Here is a 25,553-nt window from a genome sequence, read left to right on the forward strand (position 1 = left end):
GCGAACCGCCATAAAATAATATTAACAAAGAGAGAAACAGTAACCTCTTTAGAGGCGTGAATTTTTGAATTGGTCACTTACTGTGCTTTTTTTGGCAATCTCATTCTCTCACTTCGCAGGTTTACACTGATTACCCCCCCCCCCCCCCCCCACTGCTCCATCTCTCTCTCTGTCTCTCTCTTTGTCTCTCTCTCTCTCTGTCTCTTTTTCTCCCTCCCAATCTCTCTTTCTCTCTCATGAATGTCACCTCTACTGATGGTGGCTGCCGGAATTCAGACACACATCCTCTCAAAACCACTCGCTGACTTTGGATGAGGAGGAGGAAGAAGCGGGCGAAAGAGGGGGAGCCAGGTGTTGAGGGGATTCGGGGAGGACTGTGGGAACAGAGCAATGCCATCCAGAGGCAGAAGAGGAGTCTCCATCTCTCTGAGTCCATGTCTCTTCACTGTTCCCACAAGCGTCGTCAACGAGCTGCCTGCTGTTCTACCTCTGGATTTAAATCCGTCGGATTACCACTAGGACTCCCGCATCATTGTTGGAGGCTGCCACGTTTAAATGGGAGGCAAAGTTCCTCCGTGGACTGCACGAATGGTGACAAACACATTGATTTGTCTTGCTTTTTTAATATCTTCCTAGCATTAAAAATGATTTCAATTTTCCCACGTGAAAGTCTTTTTATATGTGGAATAGTTTTTTTGTAATGCCTGAAAGTAGTAGACTAGTTTTGGGCGTCATTAGAGTTTTAACTTGTTGATGGAGGGATTGGCATTCAAGATGCGTGAAGAAAAGCACCTTCACCCTTTTCCAGTGCCATCCTTGCTTAATATGATCACAATATGACTGCTACCTTCCCTCTTTGACATATTAGTGCCAGTGTGGAGAGCAAACATTGGACTGCAGGTGAACTTGGATCTCTCCTCGTTCCTCCATCTCAAAGGGAACCCTCCCACTAAACTGTCCCCGTAAACCCATTTAGGGTTCCCCCGTGGGGACTTCTCTACAACCTTTTGTCCTACTTCAGATTGCGCGCAAAGCCAAAGCTACAGCAGTAAAAAGGGCACCTGTGCAGGAAGACACCCCCCTCCCAAATTTGAGAGGGGGGTGGGAAGATGGCAGCTCTTGCCAGCTCACTCATCAGACAGAAACGGGCTGTCAAGGATGACCAAACCAATCGACCGGTAGCCAATAAGCGTAAGCCCTGTCCAAAGAGCAACAAGTCTTTGTGCCAGAAACAGATTCTGGTTCTCATCTCCAAAGTACGACTGTGTGGGGGTCGCAAAGGTCGCAACGAGAAGAGACCAGGTGAGTCATTGCAACCATAAAACTAATGTACTGTGCATAACATTAACATTTTATGTGTCATTTTATTTGACTCTGTTTTCTATGAACTTGGTTTATACAGATTGTGAAAAAATATGAGTGTTTTCTCCCTGCTAAACTGCATTTTATTTTGTTTCTGGCCCAAATAACAGATTCACATTGGATCAATGAACTGTTCCTAGCAGAACGACGATTCATATACGGCTAAAGTGTATCTAGTTTAGCATGTATAAGGTGAAGCAACTAAACTTGACATGAAATATAATGAATGACGGCAAAGCTCAACTGACACACGGAATAGGAAGTCTGACAAGAGCTAAAATTGCTGATGCAAAACAGAGTTGGGAAAGACTGATCAATCGATTGAATGCTCTTGTTTGAATGATTCACACAGAGTAGTTCACGTGCATGTTTTGTAACCATTTTGGGAAGATTTAAGGTGCATTTGCACGACAAAAATGTTATGAAAATAGAAGTTTTTGTTCCGGGCAATGTTGAAAAAGTTCCGATGAATTGAAAATGAGCAGCAGAACTGCCAGAGGACACCAAGATTTGCATCCGGCACCTGCGCACCAGCTGGTTGTGCTCCCTCTATTGTCCAACAGTATGTTGGACTTGAGAATTTATGGGAGTTTATGTTTTGCCTCTGGCCAAAGAAAATATACACTTTGCAAGAGCAGCTTCATCAAGCTCATTATCTTGAGCTACTCATGCACATGCACATGCAAACACACACAAAGATACATTTACGCACACACACCAGACCTGTCTGCAGACATTCGAGAAGCAATATGATGTCGGCATCGTCATGCTTGTGAAATGTTTTTTTTTTCAGGTTGCTGTTTGTACGGCTCAACACGCCGTCATAAACGGACGGGCAAAACAATGTCATTGGAATCTGATGTGAGATTGAAAGTGGCTCCTGTAATGTGCTGCACAATTATTTTCACAACATGTTTTGGTTGCTCTTTAGATGACAAATTGAATGCAAAATTGGCTAATCTGTGATACTTTCTTGGTATAAACCGCTGCAACTAATCAATGAAAAAGACACAAATGCAACCAATTACACTAAAGGTATATTCTATTATATAAATTCTCTTTTTTAGATAACTATTCATATGATAGTCCACTCACTCAATCCAGATTTCACATTTTTTGCTTTTGTCGCACACTTTTATAAACGGCATTATAGAGACAGACTTTTTTTTTAAGTAGTTCAATTACTATAATACTCCTCCGGTGATATTTTCCATTCATGTGTTTACTTAACTGAGCCATAATAACTATGCCCAGGCTTTACAGCACAACTTGTAGACATGCTGCTGATCATGTCCTCCGTGACAAGGCCACATACCGTCGCAGTTGATTGGAGAAGACAGTGATAGTTTGAGTGTTTGTTTGCCTGCTGCGCCAAAGGCTCTTTCGAAGCAGATTTATTGTGGCGCAGGAGGAGCAATTATGATGAAGACTTTCTACATATGTCAGCAGCATTTGACTTCCAAATCTGAGAAGTTTGTTGGACGATCACAAGACTGCAACACAGCAGATCATTTATGTCAAGTAATTGTATATTTTCACCCGTTGCGGTGATCGTTTGCCCAGCCGTAACATCATGATACGGTAACATGCTGCAAGATTACCGCTTTGCGGGACGTTATGTTTTTTATTTATTTTGCGTAGCTCGGACCAAAAAAAAAATGTGTCCATATAAAGATATCAGATTTTATGATGCTCTCAAAAAGTGAAACCGAGACAGAGAAGATTCTTTTTCTTTCCCACATTTGTAATTAGCATTTTGACTGCATGAGACACTGCTCATCTTCCCTGCATGCTGTTTAAGAAACGCAGCTCTGTGTGACAGGCAAAGGCGTCGAGGGAGGGTTGTGGAAATGCACTTGTAAAGACTTTCGGGGACTGGAATCTTGTATTTATTTGGCCGGCGACCAGTCATGGCTAGAGCCCGCCTCTCACCCAAAGTCACCGCGGTTCTAATGAGGACGAGTGCCATACAACACGGATGGATTGAAATGTCGTATGGAGGAGCTATAATTCACGTGAAAGCCCTTCCATGTGTGTTTTATATCTATATAGACAGATATTCAACAAATTTCAGGACATTTGTGGCACAGAAAAGCAAGCGTTAACACCAATGCATGAAAAATATATATATTTGCCGATTCATAGTGCTCTATTTAACACCAGCTGATAAAGAAAGGGGGATCTAATTTGTGACTGAATGTTTCTTATCCCAAACGGCTACTGTGGTCAAAATATACGTTTTTCCATCTGAGAATAGCTTTGACATGCTGCGTTGTATCAAATAAGCACAGAGTTTATTCATTTACCTGCAAGAGTTGCTCATCCTAACAGTAGGTTGGCACTTCCATCCATGAGCAGTTGGATTACATCAAGGAGGATTCCCGTCTAACTTGATGTTTTGGGGGTGAGCCCATACCATATCTAAAAGAATTTGGATGAAAACAAAAAGCAGAAAAACGTTTTAACTCAATAGGTGACTCTAGTGTGACACAAAAAAATACAGTTTAACTCAACAGATTGAGGCCCTTTTTCAATGTGCATGCGGCAGCACAAATCTGTTTGTTATTTAGTTCTGATGTTGTTTTACTGTACTTCATTTCACATAGTTTGGCCCAACAATGTTGGACTCCAAGTCTCCTACAATAAATTGCGTGTTGGCAGGATATGATGACATTACAATATCATGTGGGTGGAGAAACTGATTAGAGATTAACCTCCTACATTTACACAACTCAACTGCATGTCATTTGCACGCATAATAGTTTCCCCGTATGAACGGGGGCTCTAAGTAGGGCTGCATTTCCACAAAACAACCGGGGGCGCTGTGGATTATTTGATCTCCTCTCTAATCTCAAAGGCTCTCATCTTTTTCCAAGAGGACAAGAGTTGTCTCGACAATTGATCAAACCAAAGCATCACTTTTTCCTCCCCGCACATGGGCGTGAAAAACAAATATAACGGAAATCGATGGCTGGATGGACAGATGTATAGATAGAGCATAGAGGGAGAGAGAGAGAGAGAGAGAGAGAGAGAGAGAGAGAGAGAGAGAGAGAGAGAGAGAGAGAGAGAGAGAGAGAGAGAGAATAGAAAGCGCGAGAGAGGGGCAGTGCGAGAGAGGGGCAGAGCGAGAGAGAGAGAGAGAGAGAGAGAGAGAGAGAGAGAGAGAGAGAGAGAGAGAGAGAGAGAGAGAGAGAGAGAGAGAGAGAGAGAGAGAGAGAGAGAGAGAGAGAGAGAGAGAGAGAGAGAGAGAGAGAGAGAGAGATGGATATATAAATAATTCTCAGATAAGTGCTGACTCATCAAGATTCAAAATGCGCAAATACAGTTGAGACTTGATGCAGCTGTTTGCAGGGAGGGAGGAGCAATGCAAAAAAATTGAGCACAAATGTTAGGCCATAGCTGGGGAGCAGCAGACCGAGTTACAAGGAGAGCTTCAGCCGAGGATGGCATTAAGCTGACCCCAAGAGATCAGGGCCGAGCAAAGTCGCTTACTCGACAACACCTGATCAGACGATGCAGTGTTGGGTAGCTTCTCATCAGAACTTTACTAACTGTGACAGGGGTCAGAGCGAGGCGGAGAGATAGCGGACGAGACGGGGAGGTGCGAGGAGGAGGAGTCTGGGGAAGGTAAACAGATACTAATAGGAGAAAAGTCAAGATCTTAGCGATGGGAGAGAAAAATTGTGGTTCAAAGTGGGGCCTGAGCAAAGAGACAGATAAAGGGGGTAATTAAACAGCAGGAAGAGGAGTAAAGATAGATAGCAGGGGAGATTAAAGCTAGGTGGGTGGAAGGGAAATAAGCTGTGAATCATCCTGCCGCACAACAGAGAATGTGTGATAGAAAACCATGAGGCTGGATATTAACTGTCACTGAAGAAAGTTATCTTCCACGTGAACTTTTCACTTGTACATTTTTTTCATTGAAACAATTGCTTCTATTGTTATATTTTATTCTCCAAGAGTTGGGAGTGTACGGCTCACATGATTAACTGACAATTACCGATCGTCCCAGAAACTGTGATGATGGCCAAGGAAAAAAAATCTGCTGGCAGATGCAGTGAAAAAAAATTGAATTTACAATACAACACAATACAATCATTTAATTTAAAACAGATTATTTTCTTACAGACAGTGTATTGTAGGTCTTCAAATACAGTAAAGTCTCGTTATATCGATATCCAAAGGAGTCCGAAAAATATCGATATAACCGGGACTATCGATATATCCGACCCTGTTTGCATGTAATTTTCTCCGTGCGTGCATAGAAATAGTATCGATATAACCGGGACTATCGATATATCCGATATCGATATAACGGGACTTTACTGTACCTGACATGTTTCGGCGTATACTTCCGCCTTCGTCAGAGTGGTACAATACAATCACATTGATTTATATAGCGCGTTAACAATAATAATACAACAGTCAAAAAGATCGTAGAAAGCACCAGGGAATGAAACCCAGATCAAGTTGGAATCATGCTGAGTCAAATCCCAAAGAGTACAAGTGAGGTTTGAGACGGGTTTTAAAGATGGGCAGCAAGGGTTCTTGCCGAATGTTCAGTGGCAGATCATTCCAGAGAGTGGGACCAGCAACGGAAAAGGCTCGATCCCCTCTGAGCCTCCCTTGAGTTTTTGGCACATCTAATAATGTCTGGTCAATAGACCTGAGGCGTCTGCAAGGTGTGTAGAGGTGGATGAACTTGGAGAGGGAAGGAGGAGCGAGGCAATTTAAAGATTTGAAGACAAATATGATCTTGAAAGGAACTCTTAAAGGACAACCGACACCAATTTTTTGTTTCCTAACTGACATTAGAAAAATGTTTTATAGCATCTAAATACCCAAAACACGCAGGCTGATATTTTTGTCAAAAAAACACCAATAAAAAGTGTGCCAAGGCTCCTTCAAAATCACCTCAGAAAGTTTCAGTTTCAGAAGGTCCCGCCCCCTTGTTCGTGACGTCACGCCAAGACGTCGAGAATCGAGAATCTTGCTCGAGAATCAAAACAATAGCTTCCGATTCGGAGAAGATGCTATCTTGTTACTCATCCAGTTATGAATAAGATTCAAATAGTTCTGAAGAGGAAAGCATAAATGTTTGCAATCGATTAAATAAGTTCTCCCATATCAATTCGAGCCGTCAGGACTCCAATGTAGTGGCCCAGAAAATGCACAAGATGGCGCCCAAGCTCCGTTGGAAATGGGCTGATTTGTCTGCTGGGAATTTGTGTCAGCTAAATAGTAGTCTTGGTGCAACACACAATGATTCACCATCGCGTTATTTATGTGATTTCCTTCTAATTTCGCCATCAACACAGATCAACACAAAGTTTTCAGACCAAACAATGTACCCAAAATGCATTGTGTGTCACTTTCTCGGTCAGGGGCGTTCCAGACGTGACGTCATGTCAGGCATCGTCATCAACTGGAAAACAAGACTTCCAGAATATTCAGCGCAAGTCTTAAAACGTATGCCATGGAATCTTTGTAAAATATGCTCAGTAGAAGTCATTTGAAGTGATTTTACAGATTATGGACACAACTTGTCCGATGGCGTCGGTTGTCCTTTAAATGTATAGGGAGCCAGTGAAGGGATGCTAGAGTGGTAGTTATGTGCTACTTCTTACCAGTCAAGAGGCGAGCAGCAGCATTCTGGACCAGCTGGAGACGCTACATGGAGGATTGGCTGACTCCAAAGTAAAGCGCATTACAGTAATCAAGCAGAGATGTGACAAAGGCATGAATAACTGCTTCAAGATGCTCATGAAAAAGGAGATGTTTTATTTTAGTCAGTTGCCTAAAATGAAAGAAGCTGGAATTAACAACAGCTGCCAATTTGTCAGGCAAGTTTAAAGTCACTGTCCAGTTTAAGACACAATTTATTCACCTTTATTTCATCAAGTGGTTGCATAAAAAGTGTGCTGGAACAAAGGTCATGTGAGTCTCATGTGGGCAAGAAAAAAAAGATGTGGTTTCAATCAAACACACTGAGGATTGTCTGCGACTTGGGTGACAAGTCCCAAGAATAACAATTATCAATGCGTTTGAACTATGAACCCTCAACGATGAATTATCTGGAACCAAATTGTGTGAAATGACATGAGCGATGATGTCAAAACTCTGTCATCTATTCTATCCTTTAAAATGTCATCAGATTAAATCCAAGCAAAGCAATACCGTTTCCAACACTAATCTTTCATGGGGTTCTTCATAAAAGTGGGAAATCTCCTCAAGATTAAGAGTTTTATTTATGCATTTACTTTCATTTCATGGCTTATCTACTTTCTCGTCTCTTGATTGCAGAAGCTTCTCATCACTTCGGGGGAAAGGAAATGGACATGAGCGGATTGTCTGTGCGGCTTTCCGAGTGGGCTCAATATTTAGCTATGGAGAAGCTGTTGACAAAGCTCTTAAATCGGAATTTAAAAGTGAAGCAGCTGAGGGATGTGTATGCAAGGAGCATCCGTTTGTTCCCAGTCGTCCTGAAGGTAGCACCTTAACTTCCCAGGCGTACTTGCTAAGTGGAATCAGTGTGCGCTTTGATGAAACCTGACAAAAGAAAGTCGGTGAAGATGTAGGACACCGATTGGGGTGCTGATGATGAGACAAGGATATGGGGGAAAAATGGGCACAAATAAGCAATATGTCCTAGAAGTAACTAATAAAGACTCTCAAGTTACCAGGGTTATGTAACGTGTCTGGTGTGCACTTAACATGAATAGTTCATGAATGCAAATATCAACACAATAATAACATCTGACTCAACTACTGTAATATATCCCTTGCCAGTGTTCACACAGGGTGTGATTGCTTTCTCTAATGCATCGCACACATTAGGAAGTTAGCGAATAAACGTGTTGATACATTGAGATTCGGGGAAATAAAAGCGTAAAGTGAAACCTTGCCTCTCACGCATGATCACAAACGATGTTCGGCGGAATGGTATAATCAATTCACTTTTTGTATCCTCTGCAATCTCCTCTTCAGACATTCTCACAGCATCTATTTTTTTCTTGAGAGAACGAGACTATTTAAAGAGGTGTGTTGACTGAGACCATGGCCAAAGTATCCATTTAGTAACAACATGGAAAGCTATATGCCCACACCTTGAGTTCAGCTTTGTCTGTCAACTACACACATCTTAAATTAAATTAATGAATGCACATTCAAACAACACTTTGTATGTATACGCCAGATATAACTACTAGAGGGAAAAACAAAGTGACAGTATCAATCATAAGTTACCCACTGCAAGCAAAAAAAGTACACATCAGTCAAATCTGGGAGAAATTTGAAGGATAATTCAGCCCTGGCAGAAGACTGTGCTCTTGTGAAGTTCTTATAATTAACTTGGGGGTGGGGGTATTTGATAGATGTATTTGATCTCCGTAAATATGCACGTACGACGGGAAAGAATACGAAAGCACGCGTGGGTAACAGAGACGTAATAGCCAAGGAGATGACAAAGTGAAGGTCTGTAAAATAGAAGTCAAGGAAACCCCCCATTGTTTCATTCGGTCAAAGTTGCCGATCAAATGTCCTTGGCTGCTCTGTCATGCAGCTCCTCGTAATTACCTCCAGCCCTCTCGATAGAAACTCAGCTATTAGCAAGCAACATACTGAGCTCGAATAGAGCCAGATAAATACATTAGTCCAATGATAACTAACACCCAACACTGATTAGTGATAAACCTCAACTAGTGCTTATTTTTCAGAGCAAGTACATTGCATGGAAGGCTTTAAGCATCCTTGATGGCCGCCGTGATGCATGAAGTGATTGCTTTGGCGTCGGATGCGCATTGAACTCATTTATACAGACACACATCTAATTGCTTGGTGAATGGTGGTACTATTAGGACGAGGCCTCATTCCTCCCATGGGGTTTTCAATACGATTATTGCCGTTGAATGTAAATTGATGAGGGGCGTCCCTGCTTGCGTAGACGATGAAACGGCTGCCGCTGAGGTGTAAGACACGCTCGGGTTAATCAACGGAACATTTGTGCTCTATTCACTTGTATGGTCTTTATTTATTTCTATTGTTGTCACTGTCAATCTTATAAAACATTTCCATTTGAAGAAACTGGCAACTCATGTTTAGTTTTTTTTTTCAATCTGTCAACAACTGTTGTTGTTTCTGTTCATATGTGATGAAGGTCGCTCGGGAAACAGGTGTGCCGATGAGTCGACATGTTGTGTGTACCACTTGCGCCAGTGATGTACACAAACAGACAGGGAAGTCTCTATTGTGACCCACACTCCACTGACCTGGATCGGCTAATGTTTTCTGTCACTCAAGCCCCTCATGGGTCCTGTGAGTGATGAAAGACATCATACACAGCCCCTGCATGTTAAATGTCCATATTCCGGGACAGCAGAATATGCCTCTGGCATATTTATCAAAAGTTTTACAAGTGGCATGTATAATATCAAGCTGCCACAACCAAATCAAAATGTGCACAGTATTTCTATTTATAAAAGACTATCTACATTTTGAAACGAAAGAAACCCAAAAAGATGTTCAAGTGACTAAAAGCACTGATGGTCTTTTCATGTGAAAGTGAACGCTCCCTAAAACAACAGTGAATTATGAATCTAGTGAGACTGTAGTAAGTCAAGAGTCAAAAGTATTGTACTTTCAAGCAATTATAGCTGGAATGACATTGTCCGGGTATACAGTGGCCACGAGTAGACTAGTGTTCAAGGTTGTCAATTATATACCCCATGCCGATCAATAAATCCATGCATTTTCTATCCACTCGTCCTCATTAGCATGGCGGGTTAAACTGGAGACTTCTCCTTTGTGACTTACACACAAGACCGGTTGCCAGTAAATGGCAGTTATTATGCAATCGAGAAGAAAAAAAATGTTTTAGTTTAAGTTTGCTCGCTTGCAAAGGGAGCAAGTGTGGATGTGTTTGCTAATGTAATACATCTGTCATACCCAAAACACAAGAGAGACACTTTATTTTCTGGATATTCATCCTCTTTTCTACCTACAGTCTGCGGTGCAACCGGGCCACGTTTGCATCACTGTGACAGAAATACAGCCTTTCTGCTCATGTAAACAAATGTGCGTTTTGCTAATCCGACGGGAGGTAGACTGCTGTCACAACATGTTACTTTCTGTCAGTGCATGCACTTCTCCAAGACTTTTGGGAGCAGTATGGGGTATGGCAGTCAGCAGGGCACGAGCCATTAAAGCTAGAGTTCAGCAGTCTTTGTAAAAGAAGTGTTACATAAAGTTGTTGCATGCTTGCAAGGTATAGGGGGACAATAGAACAGATTAGCATTGTTTTGTAAAAATACAGCAATACAAGTTGGGAGTTTCATTTGTGTCTATTGTCATGTTTTTTTAAACCATGAATAGCACTCAGTAAGAAAGATGTCCGCAAGGTTTGCAAGTTTATTTTTTTAAACATTGTCACCGGCGTAGCATAATGAATGAAGAATGAAGAAATAATGAAGAAGGACAAAAATGTAAGTGAATTCCAAATGCATGCTTCAGTATTAACCGCAGCAAATGAGTACCGTATTTTCCAGGCTATAGGGCTCACCAGATTATAAGGCACACCTTCAATGAATGACAAAAATTTTAAATATATAAGGAGCACTGGATTATAAGGTAGCTTTTGAAAAAAATTGAAGGCTCTTATGTGCGCCTTATAGTGCAGAAAATACGGTACTTATTGGACGAGTAGTCCGCTTTCGAACAACAAAATGTTTTTTTTTTACTTTAAAATGTCTTACACAAACTAGACTTCCGTGTCACATTGTGGACACAGGTAGAATCCTGGGCTTCGAGCTTTTTAGTGCTATTAAGCCCAAATTATTGTGTGTACATTGCAATACATGTTTGGTAATAGTGTGCCAGTAGTTGACGGGAGGCTGTAAAGCTGTTTATGGTGGGGTAACACAGTATGTTCATTGTGGATTGAAATTAATTGTCCATTATGGGTTGAAAGAGGATCTGTCGAGAGGCATGCTCAGGGAAATATTCATAAAAATGTACTTGAAACTCATGGATATTTTAATTGTAGTATGTAACAATGATCAAAGAATTCTGCTTTTGTTTGTGGTGCACAGACCTGCCATTCTGAACAAACTGACATCCTCATTGCATGTCGCAGCGATCTCTCTATCTCTCTAATGCTTCCTAATTCCGCTATTGTGTTATCTCCCTTTTTTTCATCCCTCACTTTGACATTAACTAAATATTCTGATTGAATTATCAAGCAGTTAAAGGTTCACCTCAAGTCCAGTATATTATTCAAAACAATGAATTCAATGAAATACAGTAAACGGGGTGGGGGAGTGTGTGTGTGGGGTGGGGGGGGGGGAATATGGTGTATTTGAAACAGCAGATGTGACAGATCTGAAATGCTCAGCAGTATGCATGAAATGATGGGAATAGTTCGCAATTTCAATGATGCTTCGACCCTGGAACATTTCCTGAGGGAAACGGTAATACAGATCTCATCACTGCATCATCACTATGCCAGTTTGTTGCCCCCTGTGATAGTCACCAGAAGACAAGACATATTGCACAGTTTACCAGGACACTCCTCGAGGGTTATGCATGAAGGCATTGGAAGAGTTTGGAGTTAGAGCAACACTCATTCAACTCCCTGGCCCTGGTCCTGCTCCTTCATCTGTGTTGCCCTCTCTCACTTGACATACATTGAAGAGGAACAGAGACATAAATAAATGTGAGCAGTGAAAAGAGAAAAATGAGATGAGTCACAGAGGACCTGCAGGGTTCTCCTTATTGTTTGAATTACCAAGAAACAGGAGGTGAGGTTATGTCTGTTTCTTAAATTAAAATAAGATGCGGGGCGTTCGCACATTAAACATTCACTGCCCCCCTCCCCTTTCCTGTTCACCACCAAGGTTCCTGATTGCATCTTTTATGTTGCTAACTCTCCAACTTGCTCTCTAAATTTAACCTCAGATGACCCCAGCTATAGCTAAAAATGCATGTGTAGCAAACCATTGCATTAATATGGTGGCGAAAAGTATTATTCAACACCTAGTGTGCCTTACAAGGATCTGGGGTATGAGTGCTAAATGCACCTTGGGTGATTCTTTAATCAACCAAGAGTCGGTAAAACGTAAGCGTTTATAAGGAATAACTGGTTGCAATGAGACTTCTCTGCAGAGAACAGCTGTTAATGACATTTTGTTTACTCACCATAATATGACAATCTGATTGAGAGTTTCCAAAAAGGTGGGAGTTTTTTCCCGCAACAACATAATTTGTGTGTGACCCCCTTTGAATGGTGCATATTTGAATGGAAGAGCAAAGCGCCGTGAGCGATTCTGCCGGGCCCAAACAAGAAAAATATTTATGTCAGCTTGTTAACACGCTCGCAGTACTGCTGATATGCTGATTTTTCTTTACCACTGCATTACTTATAGCTGATTTGTGAGCGGGCTAAAGGTGTGAAACCTAATATGACGGCGTGGTTTAAAAATATGACATGGTCAATTCAGTTGATTTGATCTGAAAGGAAACTTGAAAAGATACGTTTAGAGTTCAATCGTTGGAAACCATACAATTAGAATTGTAGTAGTGTCATGACATTATTGCTATATGAACTAATGGAGATGTGAACTTGTGTTCATTTGCAGAGCCGCAACTCAAAGGCATTGTATCCCGCCTGTATAGCCAACATGGATACTACCTTCAAATGCAGCCTGATGGCACCATTGACAGTACAAGAGATGAAAGCAGTTTATTTTGTAAGTGTATGTATCTCTACGTGTGTTTATGTACGGTTCTGTTGAATTGCTTGCGTCGTTTCAGTCAATCATATATCTGAGGGAAGTCTATTACCTTCATCGCTACAACGTAGATAATTCTAATTCCTGCTGCTAACATTATGTGAATATTATCCTAACCCCCTGAAGTCTAATTTTATCTTTTCAGCCCCAAATTATGTAATTTGTACCGCAGGTAGAATTGAATTTTGGAGGTTTTGACCCTCGGCACAAAGGCGTGTACTCACACTGCAGCAGCAGTTGATTCAGCCAATTTGGAAGACATTTTCCCCATCTCACCTTTTTTCTACTGTCTTAGCTTTGAAGCAGTGCACTGCTCGGGTGCTGTGTCAAACCATCCACTTTTAGCTCAGCTCCAAGCTCCATTTGCTGAGGTAGAGCATCCCGCTCTTATTCAGTTTTAGATGGTGTGTTAAGCTTAGTGAAGGTGACACGGTGTAGAATTTGCTGCAACATAAACTCTGAGAGGTCACGGCATTTTGGTAAAAAGAGAGCTGTAGCATGCAGTGGAGAGACTGCAGACTCCAACACTGTTACAATGCAAAATTACAATGCAGGGGTCTTTACCCGTGTCTGACATTACCAATTGAAATCAGAGTTGTCTGACTTTGTATTTTATTCTCTTTTCTATCTTCCCTTAACTGTTTTATTCAATTCAGCGCAGTTTAACCTAATTCCCGTGGGACTGCGGATTGTGGCAATCCAGGGTGCAAAGACGGGGCTGTACCTTGCCATGAATAGCGACGGATACCTCTATACTTCGGTAAGTATGCTGTGCAGATCAGTCTATGAAAGCCCAAATTATTGCTGCATGAGTTTGTGACACACTGCTACGCGTGATCCTGATCACTGCAAAGCCTTTTAGTGGCTCCTGATAAGTGTTTTTGTGTAATCATATGAAGAGAAGCAATTCATGGAAGGGCTTTATCACTACTGTCATTTTGGATTTAAAGCTTCACTCTGCTACGTGGTAGTTGCATGTTTCGTATTCGCTTTGATCCTCTCCTCTTTCATCGAGAACTGCTTCATGTAACAAAGAGGGTACAGAAAGTGCTTAAGAATGAATGACTATGTCTTTGTATCGTCATATGGTCTTTGTATTGTCGTCATATTATTATTATTATTATTATTTTTGTTCTCTTGACTTCAAGCTGGCGCCGCGAGAGTGGCTGCCTTTCCAGCAGCCCAAGTATTTTGTTTTTCTACCTTCATTCCTTTCATCACTTTGCCGCTGTGAAATGAAATGTAAATTTCTCCACTGCGAGACTAATAAAGGCAAATCCAATCCAATTAGTATTTTGTCGAAAAGAGCTCAAACTTTGGATTTCCGGATAGATACGGTCAACAATGAAACTCATATTAGCCTTTTGGAATGTGTAAGAAATGTGGCATAGGTATGACTAAAACCATTTGGCCCCATAATTTTTTGTCAAAATTCACTTAAAGTGATTCACATTCAATGTTAAAGGAGACCTGACTTGTGAACATTTTTACAGTCACTTTGACAACGAAAATACAGTATGTCCATTCTTGAAAGGTGACCCGGATAAAAGGGGTTGTTGAACATCCTCAATGGTGAAGCACGGTGGCTGTAGTTCGATGGTCTGTGGCTGCTTTGCCAACCCAGGCCCGAGACAACATTGCTGTGATTGTCTCTATGTGCTCTCTCTGTGCGCTATTAAAATTGGTTGAATGACATTTTGTGTGTGTGTGATGAATATGCAAATAACACAGAATTCAGGAAGGAGGCAAATTCCTTTTTGAGGAATTGTTATTTTATACTTTTGGTCGAACCTGTAGCAGATCAAAATATATTTGGATTAAAAAACTGGCTACCACCAGTTTTTTCTGGTCAGGATACGGTTATCTGTCCAAAAGCAAATCAAATATTTCTTCTTTCACGTTTCTTTTAGTTAAGAAATTGAGAATATTAAAATATTCACGGCATGGTTGATGCATTGTCGTCTGTGACCAGAGAAGATTTGTTCTTCTGTGTTGGTTTTAGTGCTGGATAGATAGAACTATTATGTGCAAATGCATGTGGAATAAAGCAAAGGCACAAGCTCTTATTATACTCTGAGCTGGACTGCTTATTATGCTTTTTCTCCGTGAACAGAGTGGGGATTTCCTCTGCTGCAGTCAATAACTGTAGTGCAGCCCACATTTTTTTTTCCAGAGAAACACACATTTACATACACGCCTGCATGCACACACTTCTATGTAGGTGCTTTACAACTGAACACCTGTCTTTTGGTATAATATCATGCATATTTGATTTTATGACCCCATATTCTCCTCTCGAGTGTGTCTAACATTCTGATTTAATGGTGCAGGAAGGGATTGAAGGGAGTGCTCAAAGGCCATGCTCTGCTGTGCTTTGCTTTTACATTCAAAATAATCCCAAGAGAGTGAAAACAATTTCATCGGACACATTTTCTTCCAGAAGCTCGTCACTGAACTACTCGGAGAGGTGACAAACAAATGTTTTCTTGGCAAATGTATTCATTCCCTGACACAGTGAACACTAGCTTTTCTGTTGTGCATCTCGCAAGCATTCTATTCAACTCACAGGAGACCGCTGTTTGAAATGACTCTTCAGTTACTTTTAAAATCATATGGTTAGAAGGAAGACATTGAATATACTTTTCACGCAGCGTGACCAAAATGTAAAATATTTCCCTCAACCCTTTGCAATTTTTTCCAAATGGTCTATTCAGACGTGTTCAGACCATCAATGGGTTATCTGTACTTATCAGTAGTAATTTGCTGGGGTATAGAATGCCTTTAGCAATAATGATACAACAAAAAAGCTGAGTGATATCTAAAGACAGCAGGTGTCACAGAAGGTTGGAGAGAGAATGGAAGCTGCTCCTCCCCTCTCAGCGACATACCAATCAAAAGGCCACAGGACACAAATCATCACATTATCATCCGCATGCTTTATGTATGTTGCCCTTAAGCTTCCGAGACAGTATTGACGGTCTCATGTAAGGATAAACCTTTTAATATGCACATCCATGTCGACTGACTTACGTAACATGGTGCGCCAAAGAGCAGATGCATCTGGCTTCAAAACATCAGCAATATATGCGCCATTGCTGGATTTGCATTTGCATTTCTGTGCGTCCTTTACATGCATACTTGGGTTTGTGCGATAAAGAAAAATGATCTGATAGTTACGCTTCCATGACATGGATTTTATGTGAAGTGAGTTTCCTGCAGTGGTATTAAGGAAACATGGTCAAATGGGGTGTTTCTGAGTGTGGGCAAAGTCATGCTTTCAATGTGTGCCCACAGAGCTGATGGGATAGTCAATAAGTACAGATAGTCCGTACATTGTGACCTCTGTTGTCTAAAAAGGAGAATATACAGTAATTGCAGTAATACAGTAATTGCATCTCGGATTTGCAGCCAGAACATGTTGAAGATTCTAGAAGTGTGTCTCCGTTTGCAAGGCACCGGTTAGTTACACACGAGGATAACAGTACAATTAAGACATTTGTAATTAGGGATAAATATTCATTCTGTTGTTGGTTATATGCACTGTGACTATCATTTTTTATGCCTTGTGAGTTTTTATGTTTAACACTTTACATGTCCTGTTTGGACATATAAGAGCAAGGAAGGCAGATGGCAAGGAGAGTTAAGCGTCCTGAAGGAGGTAAGAGAGACCTAATCAGAAATGAGAGCCGTGAATTGGTGGGGTTGGGGAGGCGGGTGCATTTCTGCATCAGAAAAAGGTTTTGTCGCATCTTGACCATTCTCAGCACGGTCGCCACATTGTACCTGTCTCATCTGATTTCATTTAAATTCATTTTGGCATGTGACGCATGAGGGAGGCACCGTCTGGCATTCACATATGGAAGAGTAAACATTTTTTTCTTGAACCCTCAATTAAATAAATATACATATACAGTAGACAATACAGGGTCTACAATACACATGTTGACATGGTCTCTTTTCACTTTTGTAGATGTGTACAATAGAAATAGAATCCATCCTCAGTAAACATCTGTCTACATTGTTTAATTTGATGAGGTTCTGTTTTCAGTTTGGATCCAGAGAGTACTTGAAGGGGGGTTTCAAAAATAGATGTATGAACATGCTAACGATTTTTACTCTTTGTGCTCAATGGACATAAAAAAAACACTTTCATGTACAATTATTGTATTTCATGCATTACATGCATGAAAGACAGCTGATGTGGTTTCTAAACATTGGTTATTTTCAGCGAAGTGATTATGAAGGGTAATTAAGGAGATTACTTGCAAGAGGGGGGTTATCCCTGGTGTTTCTTTTATTTCAGAGGTTGAACTGAAGGGCATTTTGTTAGAATGACGGTTTCTGTATGGAGTGAGCTGTATTTGTCAGATCAGATCAGTTATTTTACTCTCAGGCGAGACGGTGCACTTCTCTGTGTTCTTATCTTCTACTTCCTTCATGACATTCCTACCTACACTCTCTTTTTTGTCTTAGACACCTTTTGCCCTCTGCTCTCTGATCTGATTAATAATAAATGAGGCACATTACCAATCGATCCTCTCCTCTTTGCATTCGCCAAAGCAGAGGGTATCAAACCTGTCGGGCTCCTAAAATAGCTTCATGCTGTGGTGGTCATAGTAGTGGTAAAGTTGGCTGAATGAGAAATGCCAGGGCTTGTTTTGCTCCGGTCTGTGGGCATAAACTCTTGGAGCAGCAGAGTGGACAGAGAAAGGTCACTAAGTCTTGAATTGCCTTGTCAGCTAAAGGATGATGCCTCCCAGAGAAGAAGAAAGGTGATGATCTATGATAAGTATGAAACCAGAGGTCTTGCATCATATCTCTCTAAAGTTGGATTTTCGCTACGGTTTGTTCATGTCGGTCAATGTTTCTCAAGCTCTTTTCTTTCTCCCCAAAGTATTGAAGAAACTCACCACTCGGCCGTTTCTGCAGTGGTGACGGCAATTAATCAATTCACCAGATTGGCTTTGCTGTCGGACCGGAGAAGGACCCTGACATGACTGATAGAGCCTAAGGAAGATGTATATCTGTCTCGACTGCTGAATATGAGCAGTCAACATGATACAATGTTCAGATGTCCTGATGGAAGGGAAGACCTGTGAGAGCAGCGGTGTAGTGTGGATTTGGAGTTGGCAGAGGGAAAATGCTCATTTGTGACAATTGACTGATTGGATTCTGGTTTTGATACTTCAATTTCACGATGATCATGAAGGCAAAGAGGGCTATGCTTCATTGACAGAACATCCAAGATGCCGTATGTGGTCTTTGCCTAAGGTGGAATGTACGGTGGTGTGTTGAGTCAAACATAATTTGAAGGTATTTGTAGTTTTACCATGGGATTATTCTTATCTATCAGTGAAGATAAGAAAGGGCAAATCCGTTCTCGACTGACGTCAACAGAATATCCAAGGTCAAGCAGGAGACTTTCAAAATCTGGCCTTGAGATCGATGTTGAAACCAAACACTTGAGGAACACATTTCTCAAGTCAACAATAGCAAAACAAATCCCTGAATGTCTTGAGTGTTAAAACACTACAATAATAATCAGTGACATTTGTTTGATAACCACAGAGGTTATATTTTCATTGGCTATGGTTTGTTTGTTGTTTGCGCGCACTGTCAACAACATATCTTGAAGTTGTTTTTCCTCCTAAATATTATCCACTTCATGTTGACTTCTAGCTTTGGCAGCCATGTACATTAAAATTCCATGCAACATGTTCAGGCTTTGATCTTTCAGTCAAACTGTCAGACAGTGTTGTTACTTCCCTCGAATTTTATTTAACACTGTTGTTTTAGATCCGGAGGAAAATTATTTATTTGTATAAAACAATCTGTGTCCATTGTATGATGATCATTGCGTGGATCCTCTTCTTTTCCCCGTGGAATGATCAGCAGAGATGTTTGTGTTGTTTTACCATGTACAGCATAAAAGGTTCATGTTTTTACACCCCAAGGATAAGGATGTCCACGCTTTCAAACATGCTTTCTTTTTCCATGTTCAAAGACTCACAATGCTCCTCTGCTCTCATGACAATTGCACGTAAATTGTCTTACCTTGCAATAGTTGCTAATGTGAATGCCCCTCTGCCCTGTTCTCCCTTTTCATGTTTAGGATCACTTCACTCCGGAGTGTAAGTTCAAGGAGAGTGTGTTTGAAAACTACTACGTCACATACTCCTCAATGCTCTATCGGCAGACCCAGTCTGGCCGTGCTTGGTATATCGGTATCAACCGTGATGGCCAGGTCATGAAGGGCAATCGGGTAAAGAAGAACAAAGGAGCAGCACACTTCCTGCCTCAAGTTATAGAGGGTCAGTTTCCATTTTTGTGAGCCTTTTCTGTCAAGAGGGATGGGCATTTGAATACACTTCATAATCAATGGCAGGTAAAATCACTCACTGGGTCATTTTAATTCCATTTTTGTGAGCCTAGTCCGAATCAAATTGCCTACAAAATTGTGGATTTTCAATGCCTATCTATGTATAACAATGTCGATGGGTATGTAATTATGGGCATTATTTCTTTTCAACAGTTGCAATGTATAAGGAGCCATCGCTACATGAGCTCACAAGTGAGCCCGTGAGTCCTCCACGGAAGACAACTAAAACATCAGATTCACCGTCCCTAAAAAATGGACAGAAAGAAGCTCCCAAGCCTGACGCCTCATAGCACAGGAGACGGAGGGTGGGTCAGAGGGTAACAATGACACTTGGAACAAAGTCTGCCATCATGCTTGGAGGATGGCCGGGTGAATGTCTCTCATGGTCTAGAAGTGCACGATGAGATGCTGAGGGATGAAGGGTGAGCAGTCCATCAGCAGACAACACAATAAGAGAGGAATCGTCCCTCCCACCCTTGTCACCACAGAACGACAGATCTGGACCCTGGGACCCTGGACCCAACTTTCAACCGCCATCCCAAATGTTTGTCTCCTCTGATCCCCTTTGAAATTCCTGATGCATTAATTTCTCTGTTTTCATCATGGTTCATGGTCACGCTGACACTTTTATGTTTCTCCCACGACTGTGAGGCATTTGTGCTCTTGCATTGTGATATTCACCATCCAGACGTTTACAAAGCAGTCTCGGCGTCATAATCCTTACCCATGAGCCCACTCTTGATCCCTAAAGTTGGTGACTGTGCAGCCCTGCCGGCTTTCCCCCCCACACCATCTGCCGACCGGCTCGGCTAATCATCAAGGTCAGCTAAACCTCAACATGAGATGAAGCAGCTCAAAAGAGGCAAGATGTCAACTGGAATCTTGGGTCAAATCAGATGAGGATCTAGTAGAAAGCGATGATAGAACACGGGTGTCAAAGTCAAGGCTCATTGGGCCAAATGTGGACCGCCATATCATGTTATTCGGCCTGCAAAAGCAAATCAAATTCCATGATGCTTCTTAAAGTCCAAACTAAAATTTCAAATTGTCCCATGTAAACCAAAATGACTGTAATTATTTTTTAATTCAAATTTGAAAAATTGTTATACATTAATTGGATTAAATGTTCTTCTGGCTTTGCCAAATTGATAACGGCCCGAGAGGAAACTGTAACTACAATGTGCGCCACTGCAAAAAAATGAGTTTGACTCCTATGTGATAGAATCTTACGAATGCGATTTTATCAGCCACACGAGAGTCATCCATTTGTTTTGAATAAATCTAAATGAATTCCACAATTTGAAATAAGCGGCACGGTTTTTAGCTGATTAACACGTTGGACTCATAGTGCAGAGGTGCAAAGTTCGATTCTGGCTTTCCTGTTCCATTTGTCGATTTTCTCTCGATACTCCAGTTTCCTCCAACATTCCAAAAACTTATATGGCAGGTTAACGGAAGACTCTAAATTGTCCCTGGGTTTAATTGTGAACAGTTGTTCGTCTTTGTCTGCCCCGTGATTGTCCAGCAATCAGTTCCTGCCTACTGCCCAAAGACAGCTGGGATAGGCTCCAGCACGCCCGCCATCTTTGTGAAGATAAGCGGATTAGAGAATTGATGGATAGAAAGCTGTTTCTTCTCAGTGTTTAGTCAGAATAAAATAATTAGTGAAAAAAATACAGCAACAGCATTCTACCATATACTCCACGAGATCTTAAAATTGAGTCCTTTTCGGGTATAACACAATAAATATACAGTCAGAGAGGAAAATATCTAGATCGATATCTGCACGAAGATGCATCCCAAAAAATGACTTGAGACAAAGAAAGAGAATAAGTGACATTCTCTGTGCATCATTTCTACCCATTAGTTAATCACTTATCGTTAGGGAGCTAGCTCAAAGACTATACATGAACAATTGGGTCATATTTTCAATCCAGTGTGGATCAGAATCGAGTAATCTAAAAAAAACAGCCAAGGTGTATACTTCACTCAGCATCTGCTGTCAGCATAAAGCCGAGTTTGAAGGCAAACATCAAAGCCAGAGGAGCCTCGGAGCAGGAGCACTTGTTATTCTGACGATGTCTGGCAGCTTATCCACCCGCTCACTTTATCAAATCACCTTGGAAGAATCACCCTCAAAAAACGTCTATAGACAAGGGTGACGGCATCTTGTAGGGACTGTGCCGTCACCCTTGTCTATAGATGTCTGACTCCGCCGATACATTTGATGGTACGAGATGAATATTGGGGCAAGGGAAAGAGATCTTGCAGGTAACCTGAGCCACGTCATTTGCAAAAGAATGTGACGCTGTCTGTAGGAGAATAAGAGTATTTTATGAACCGTTCACTCATGAGTCACACACAAGGTGATCCGCTCTAATCCTCTTTGCAGATTTTATATTTGGCTCCCTAAAAAAAAAAAAAATGAGATAATTTTACAATCAATATGCAATAGAGCTTGTGTCAACCTGGAATTCCAAAAGGGAATGTCGCTCATGGAATCTACCTCGGAACAAAATATAGCTATTTTCATCATGTGCTTGGTTATCACCAGCAAACATACACCACGATGTTGAGAGAAATGTTAATGGCAATATAATCATGGCTGAATATGCTAAAAAAATAAAGAAAGAAAGAATCAGTAAAAAAAAATATTAAAATTATATAATATTTGCAGTTGTACTAACAAAAGTTCAGTTTTGTATAAAAAGCAGTGTTCCGTTTTATTTATTTGTTCATTTATTTGTTTTATTTATTTATTTTTACCTAATTTAAATTTCCTCGTGGAAATAATGGAAATAGACTTTTGTGACTTTCTGTGGCAATCTGTGTTTGTGTTCATTGTAATATATATTCAATAATTTTGCAGATTGGGCGATGGTTGAACCTAAACATTGTTTTTGTGTAATTGTCTCCCAGATTTTGTTGCGATTAGGGCCTATAATCTTTGAACATAAAGTCAATTGAAGGTCATAATAATTGTTATGTACAGTCTGGAATTCAATGGTAGACTGTAAAAAATCAGAATGGGGAAAAAAACACATAAATGCATACATAAAGTAGATGCATAACGTATACTGTTCATGACAAAAGGGCACATAGATTGTTGAGGAATCTGATGTAGAATTTATTCCGTAAAGTATGCAAGACATTTGCCAGGGACGTATGAGGCATGTTGATATGATAATGGCGAACGTTTGGCACAGCGAGTTATTTATGACAAGGAGGCTATGGATGGAATGAATTGCATATGTTAATGAAGTCCCCTATTTTTTTTTTTTTTTTTTTTTGTGAGTTTCAAGGGCAATTTGTGTCCCAAAACGTGTACTTTGTCATTGCCGCGAATAGAAAAAGAAAATGCAAATGATCCCTCCTCAGTCAGTGCATAACAATAATTTTAAGTAAAGTATGAATTCAAGGTGAGAGCAGGGAGTATGGAAGACGTTTATTTAGCTGTTATCTGAACAAAGACGGCAAAATGTATAGCTTTCAATTTCAAAATATCAGACATTCATATCCCTACCCTCTTAACAAAGCACTGAAAGAAGCCCCTCGTGCTCACCGTACTGAAGAATGCCTACGCAAATATTCAAGACGGCAATAAGACATGTAGACAGACAGGGGGTAAAAAACAATGTTAAAAAAAAGACTGTTATTGAATGTAAAGTAAAGAATGACTAAGTAAAAACAAAAAAAATTAAACAGCAAGTTGTAAGAATGTAAAACAATCCAAGAAACGCTTGGACACGTTTGTAAAGCATGTGCGCCGTTGATTAAGAATTGGGTATGACGAGACGCAAGTTGTCAAGACGGCAATAAGACATGTAGACAGACGGGAAAAAAAGAATGTTAAAAAAGACTGTTATTGAATGTAAAGTAAAGAATGACCGTAAGTAAAAACAAGAAAAGAAAATAGTAAGTTGTCAGAATCTAAAGGAATTCCAGAAACGCTTAGGCACGTTTGTAAAGCATGTTGATTAAGAATTGGGTAGAACAAGACAAAGGAGGAGTGAAACAAAGGGCATGGGAGACATTGATCGATAGACTTCAATGAAACACAAACAAGAGACTTGTGATAGTTGCAAAAAAATACTTTAAGGTCTGGAAGAGACAGCAAAATCCATTGGTTCACAAACAACTCAGAGGCCAGCTGTGAGGAAAACAGACTTTCTTGTTTCTGCAGAGCAATTAGGAAGATGCTCCTCTCTTGCAGAACTGGTTTAAAAACAAAAAGTAAAAAAAAAAAACATGGCAATACTCTTTTTTTTTTGTTGAGAATTTTGAAATAAGTGGAGGCTCGATTCTTCAAATAAACCACCCCGCCCACAAGGATTCCCTTTTTGAGTAATTGACTATACAAGGCCTGGACATTGCTTCAAACATAAACTCATTGACTGACTGTCTCAAACAAACTTACAAGGCTTCCCGACAATAAAAAAATAAAACTGGTTGTAAATGTGAGTAACTGTTGAGTTGAAGGAGTTTTCAACAGTTGTGCTCAATCCTAATCATTGCATTTTCCACTGTCAAAGAGACACACATAAAATATAGAAACGAGATTTTCATCGGGGGACCTGGATTGTTGTAACTAACCACAGCGTTTTTTTTAAATTGCAGCAGAGATTACATCCATTTCAATACACAATATGATTTTTTTTTTTTTTACAAAGCTGCAGCTGTAACAAGGCGATTTACAAAACGCATATCTAAACAATCAAACAAAAACGAACTCACAACAAGAAGGTTTTGGGGGTCAGGCCGCTGTCTCTCGATTACTCTCTAAAACACAAAATATGTCTTTTGACAAAAGCAGGCAGGCTGTCAGCACCAGCGATGCAGTCTCTGCACGTTCTTTTCGTTTGCCACACATGCATGTTTAAACATGGCCAACAAATTAAGGCAACATCTGCACAACTAGCTCCCTCTATTGGACATCGTGATTTGCTTCCAAAGCCACCACTTGAATTGATATTCAAAACTGCACTTTAATGTGATTAAGGAATCTCGGGTCAGATGTGAACCAATGAATGATGATATTGAAAACTAAAAACAAAAACAACAACCAAAGTAAAAATGAAAATAATAGCGACAATAATACAGCAACAAACAAGCTAAATTAGCCTCACAATATTTTCCATGCACAAAGGGGAGAAGGAAGAACCCAAGTTATTAAAATCAAAATTAACATTAGCATTTCATTTCAAATGAATTAAGGCCTTATGGGTGATGACAGCCTTTTCATCATATTATTTGCAATACAGTGCTGCAATATAATTTCTCTTTTACACCACCGCAGAATAATTTGTCAATGAAACACAAAGGCTATTTACTTGCACTTGACAGTCAGTATGTTTAAGAGTGACTTCTGCATATGTGTTACATGCAGACTGGACAGTTCAGAACGACATACTTATTTCCATTCATCAACCGAGTGAAGAAATTATATTTCTGTTTGAAAAAGAGATTGATTTATATTGACTCATTTTTAGTTCATATAGAGGTCTTGTTTTCCGAATTTATGCAAATGAAAGGATGAGTCACGGATTCTATTCACTGCGGGAAGAAAGCAGAATATGAACATTTTTTATGGTTTATGACTGGTGATAGTAGCAACTCTTCATCACATTCCCAGGCTTCCTCACTTGAAATGAACCATTTTATTTTTAAAAAGCATCTCATACTTGCAGCTTTTCCGCTTTTCTTTATATAGTCATTCTGACAACAAATGGAGAGATTCTCTGCGGTCTTTATGAGCTATTTAGCCGTGTGCTTTACTATAAAAATGTGAATGTGTCAGACTTCTATCATACATAACGTATGCTATGTCAATTATACATATGAATAGTGTGCTGTATGTCAAGTCATTTTTATTCTGTTTAGAAATCTCAATACGTGTTCTCCGTTTTTGATTAGTTGTGTTTAATTTCCAATGCAAAGTCCTGAAACAAAGCAGAGCTGTTCTGCCTCTTCAGATATGATCTTTTTGGGGTCGGTCAATTTTTGGCTTTTATAACCACTGCTGCATCTTT

General features: G+C 40.4%; 2 protein-coding genes across 5 annotated transcripts in view; one reads left to right on the forward strand and one right to left on the reverse strand.

Moving 5' to 3' along the window:
• nlgn2b (neuroligin 2b) overlaps positions 1-25,553 on the reverse strand; it is a 151,632-nt gene that overhangs the window by 120,309 nt on the left and 5,770 nt on the right. The window contains exons 1-2 of one of the 2 annotated variants that reach the window (XM_089017107.1): positions 24,259-24,345; positions 3,669-3,783 (exon numbers count right to left, since the gene is read on the reverse strand). The gene's annotated coding sequence lies outside the window, so the exon portion shown is untranslated. Of the gene's footprint in view, positions 1-3,668; positions 3,784-24,258; positions 24,346-25,553 lie in introns of those variants that run through there. The other variant, XM_089017108.1, reaches the window with a different exon arrangement.
• On the forward strand, positions 251-24,266 carry fgf11b (fibroblast growth factor 11b). 3 transcript variants are annotated; one of them, XR_016117866.1, is made up of 5 exons: positions 251-1,302; positions 12,993-13,109; positions 13,802-13,905; positions 19,258-19,530; positions 19,678-19,806. XR_016117866.1 is itself a non-coding variant. In XM_089017111.1 (5 exons), the coding sequence occupies exons 1-5, from the start codon at positions 1,110-1,112 to the stop codon at positions 19,812-19,814; spliced, it is 750 nt and encodes a 249-aa protein (XP_088873237.1). In that variant the 5' UTR covers positions 251-1,109; the 3' UTR covers positions 19,815-24,266. The 3 variants fall into 3 exon arrangements, 2 of the variants coding, with proteins under 2 accessions (XP_088873237.1, XP_088873238.1); XM_089017111.1 differs by having other exon boundaries at positions 19,258-19,456; positions 19,678-24,266; XM_089017112.1 differs by having other exon boundaries at positions 12,993-13,103; positions 19,258-19,456; positions 19,678-24,266.

This window comes from Hippocampus bargibanti, linkage group LG16 (genome assembly GCF_051943395.1).
Source record: "Hippocampus bargibanti isolate YZ-2025 linkage group LG16, ASM5194339v1, whole genome shotgun sequence".
NCBI classification, from domain to species: Eukaryota; Metazoa; Chordata; class Actinopteri; order Syngnathiformes; family Syngnathidae; genus Hippocampus; species Hippocampus bargibanti.

Coding starts and splice junctions, on each gene's coding strand:
- fgf11b (XM_089017111.1), top strand. CDS start 1,110: ATGGCAGCTCTTGCCAGCTCACTCATCAGACAGAAACGGGCTGTCAAG. Junction 13,110..13,801: donor AAGCAGTTTATTTTGTAAGT/GTATGTATCTCT, acceptor TATTCAATTCAG/CGCAGTTTAACCTAATTCCC. Junction 19,457..19,677: donor CCTGCCTCAAGTTATAGAGG/GTCAGTTTCCAT, acceptor TCTTTTCAACAG/TTGCAATGTATAAGGAGCCA.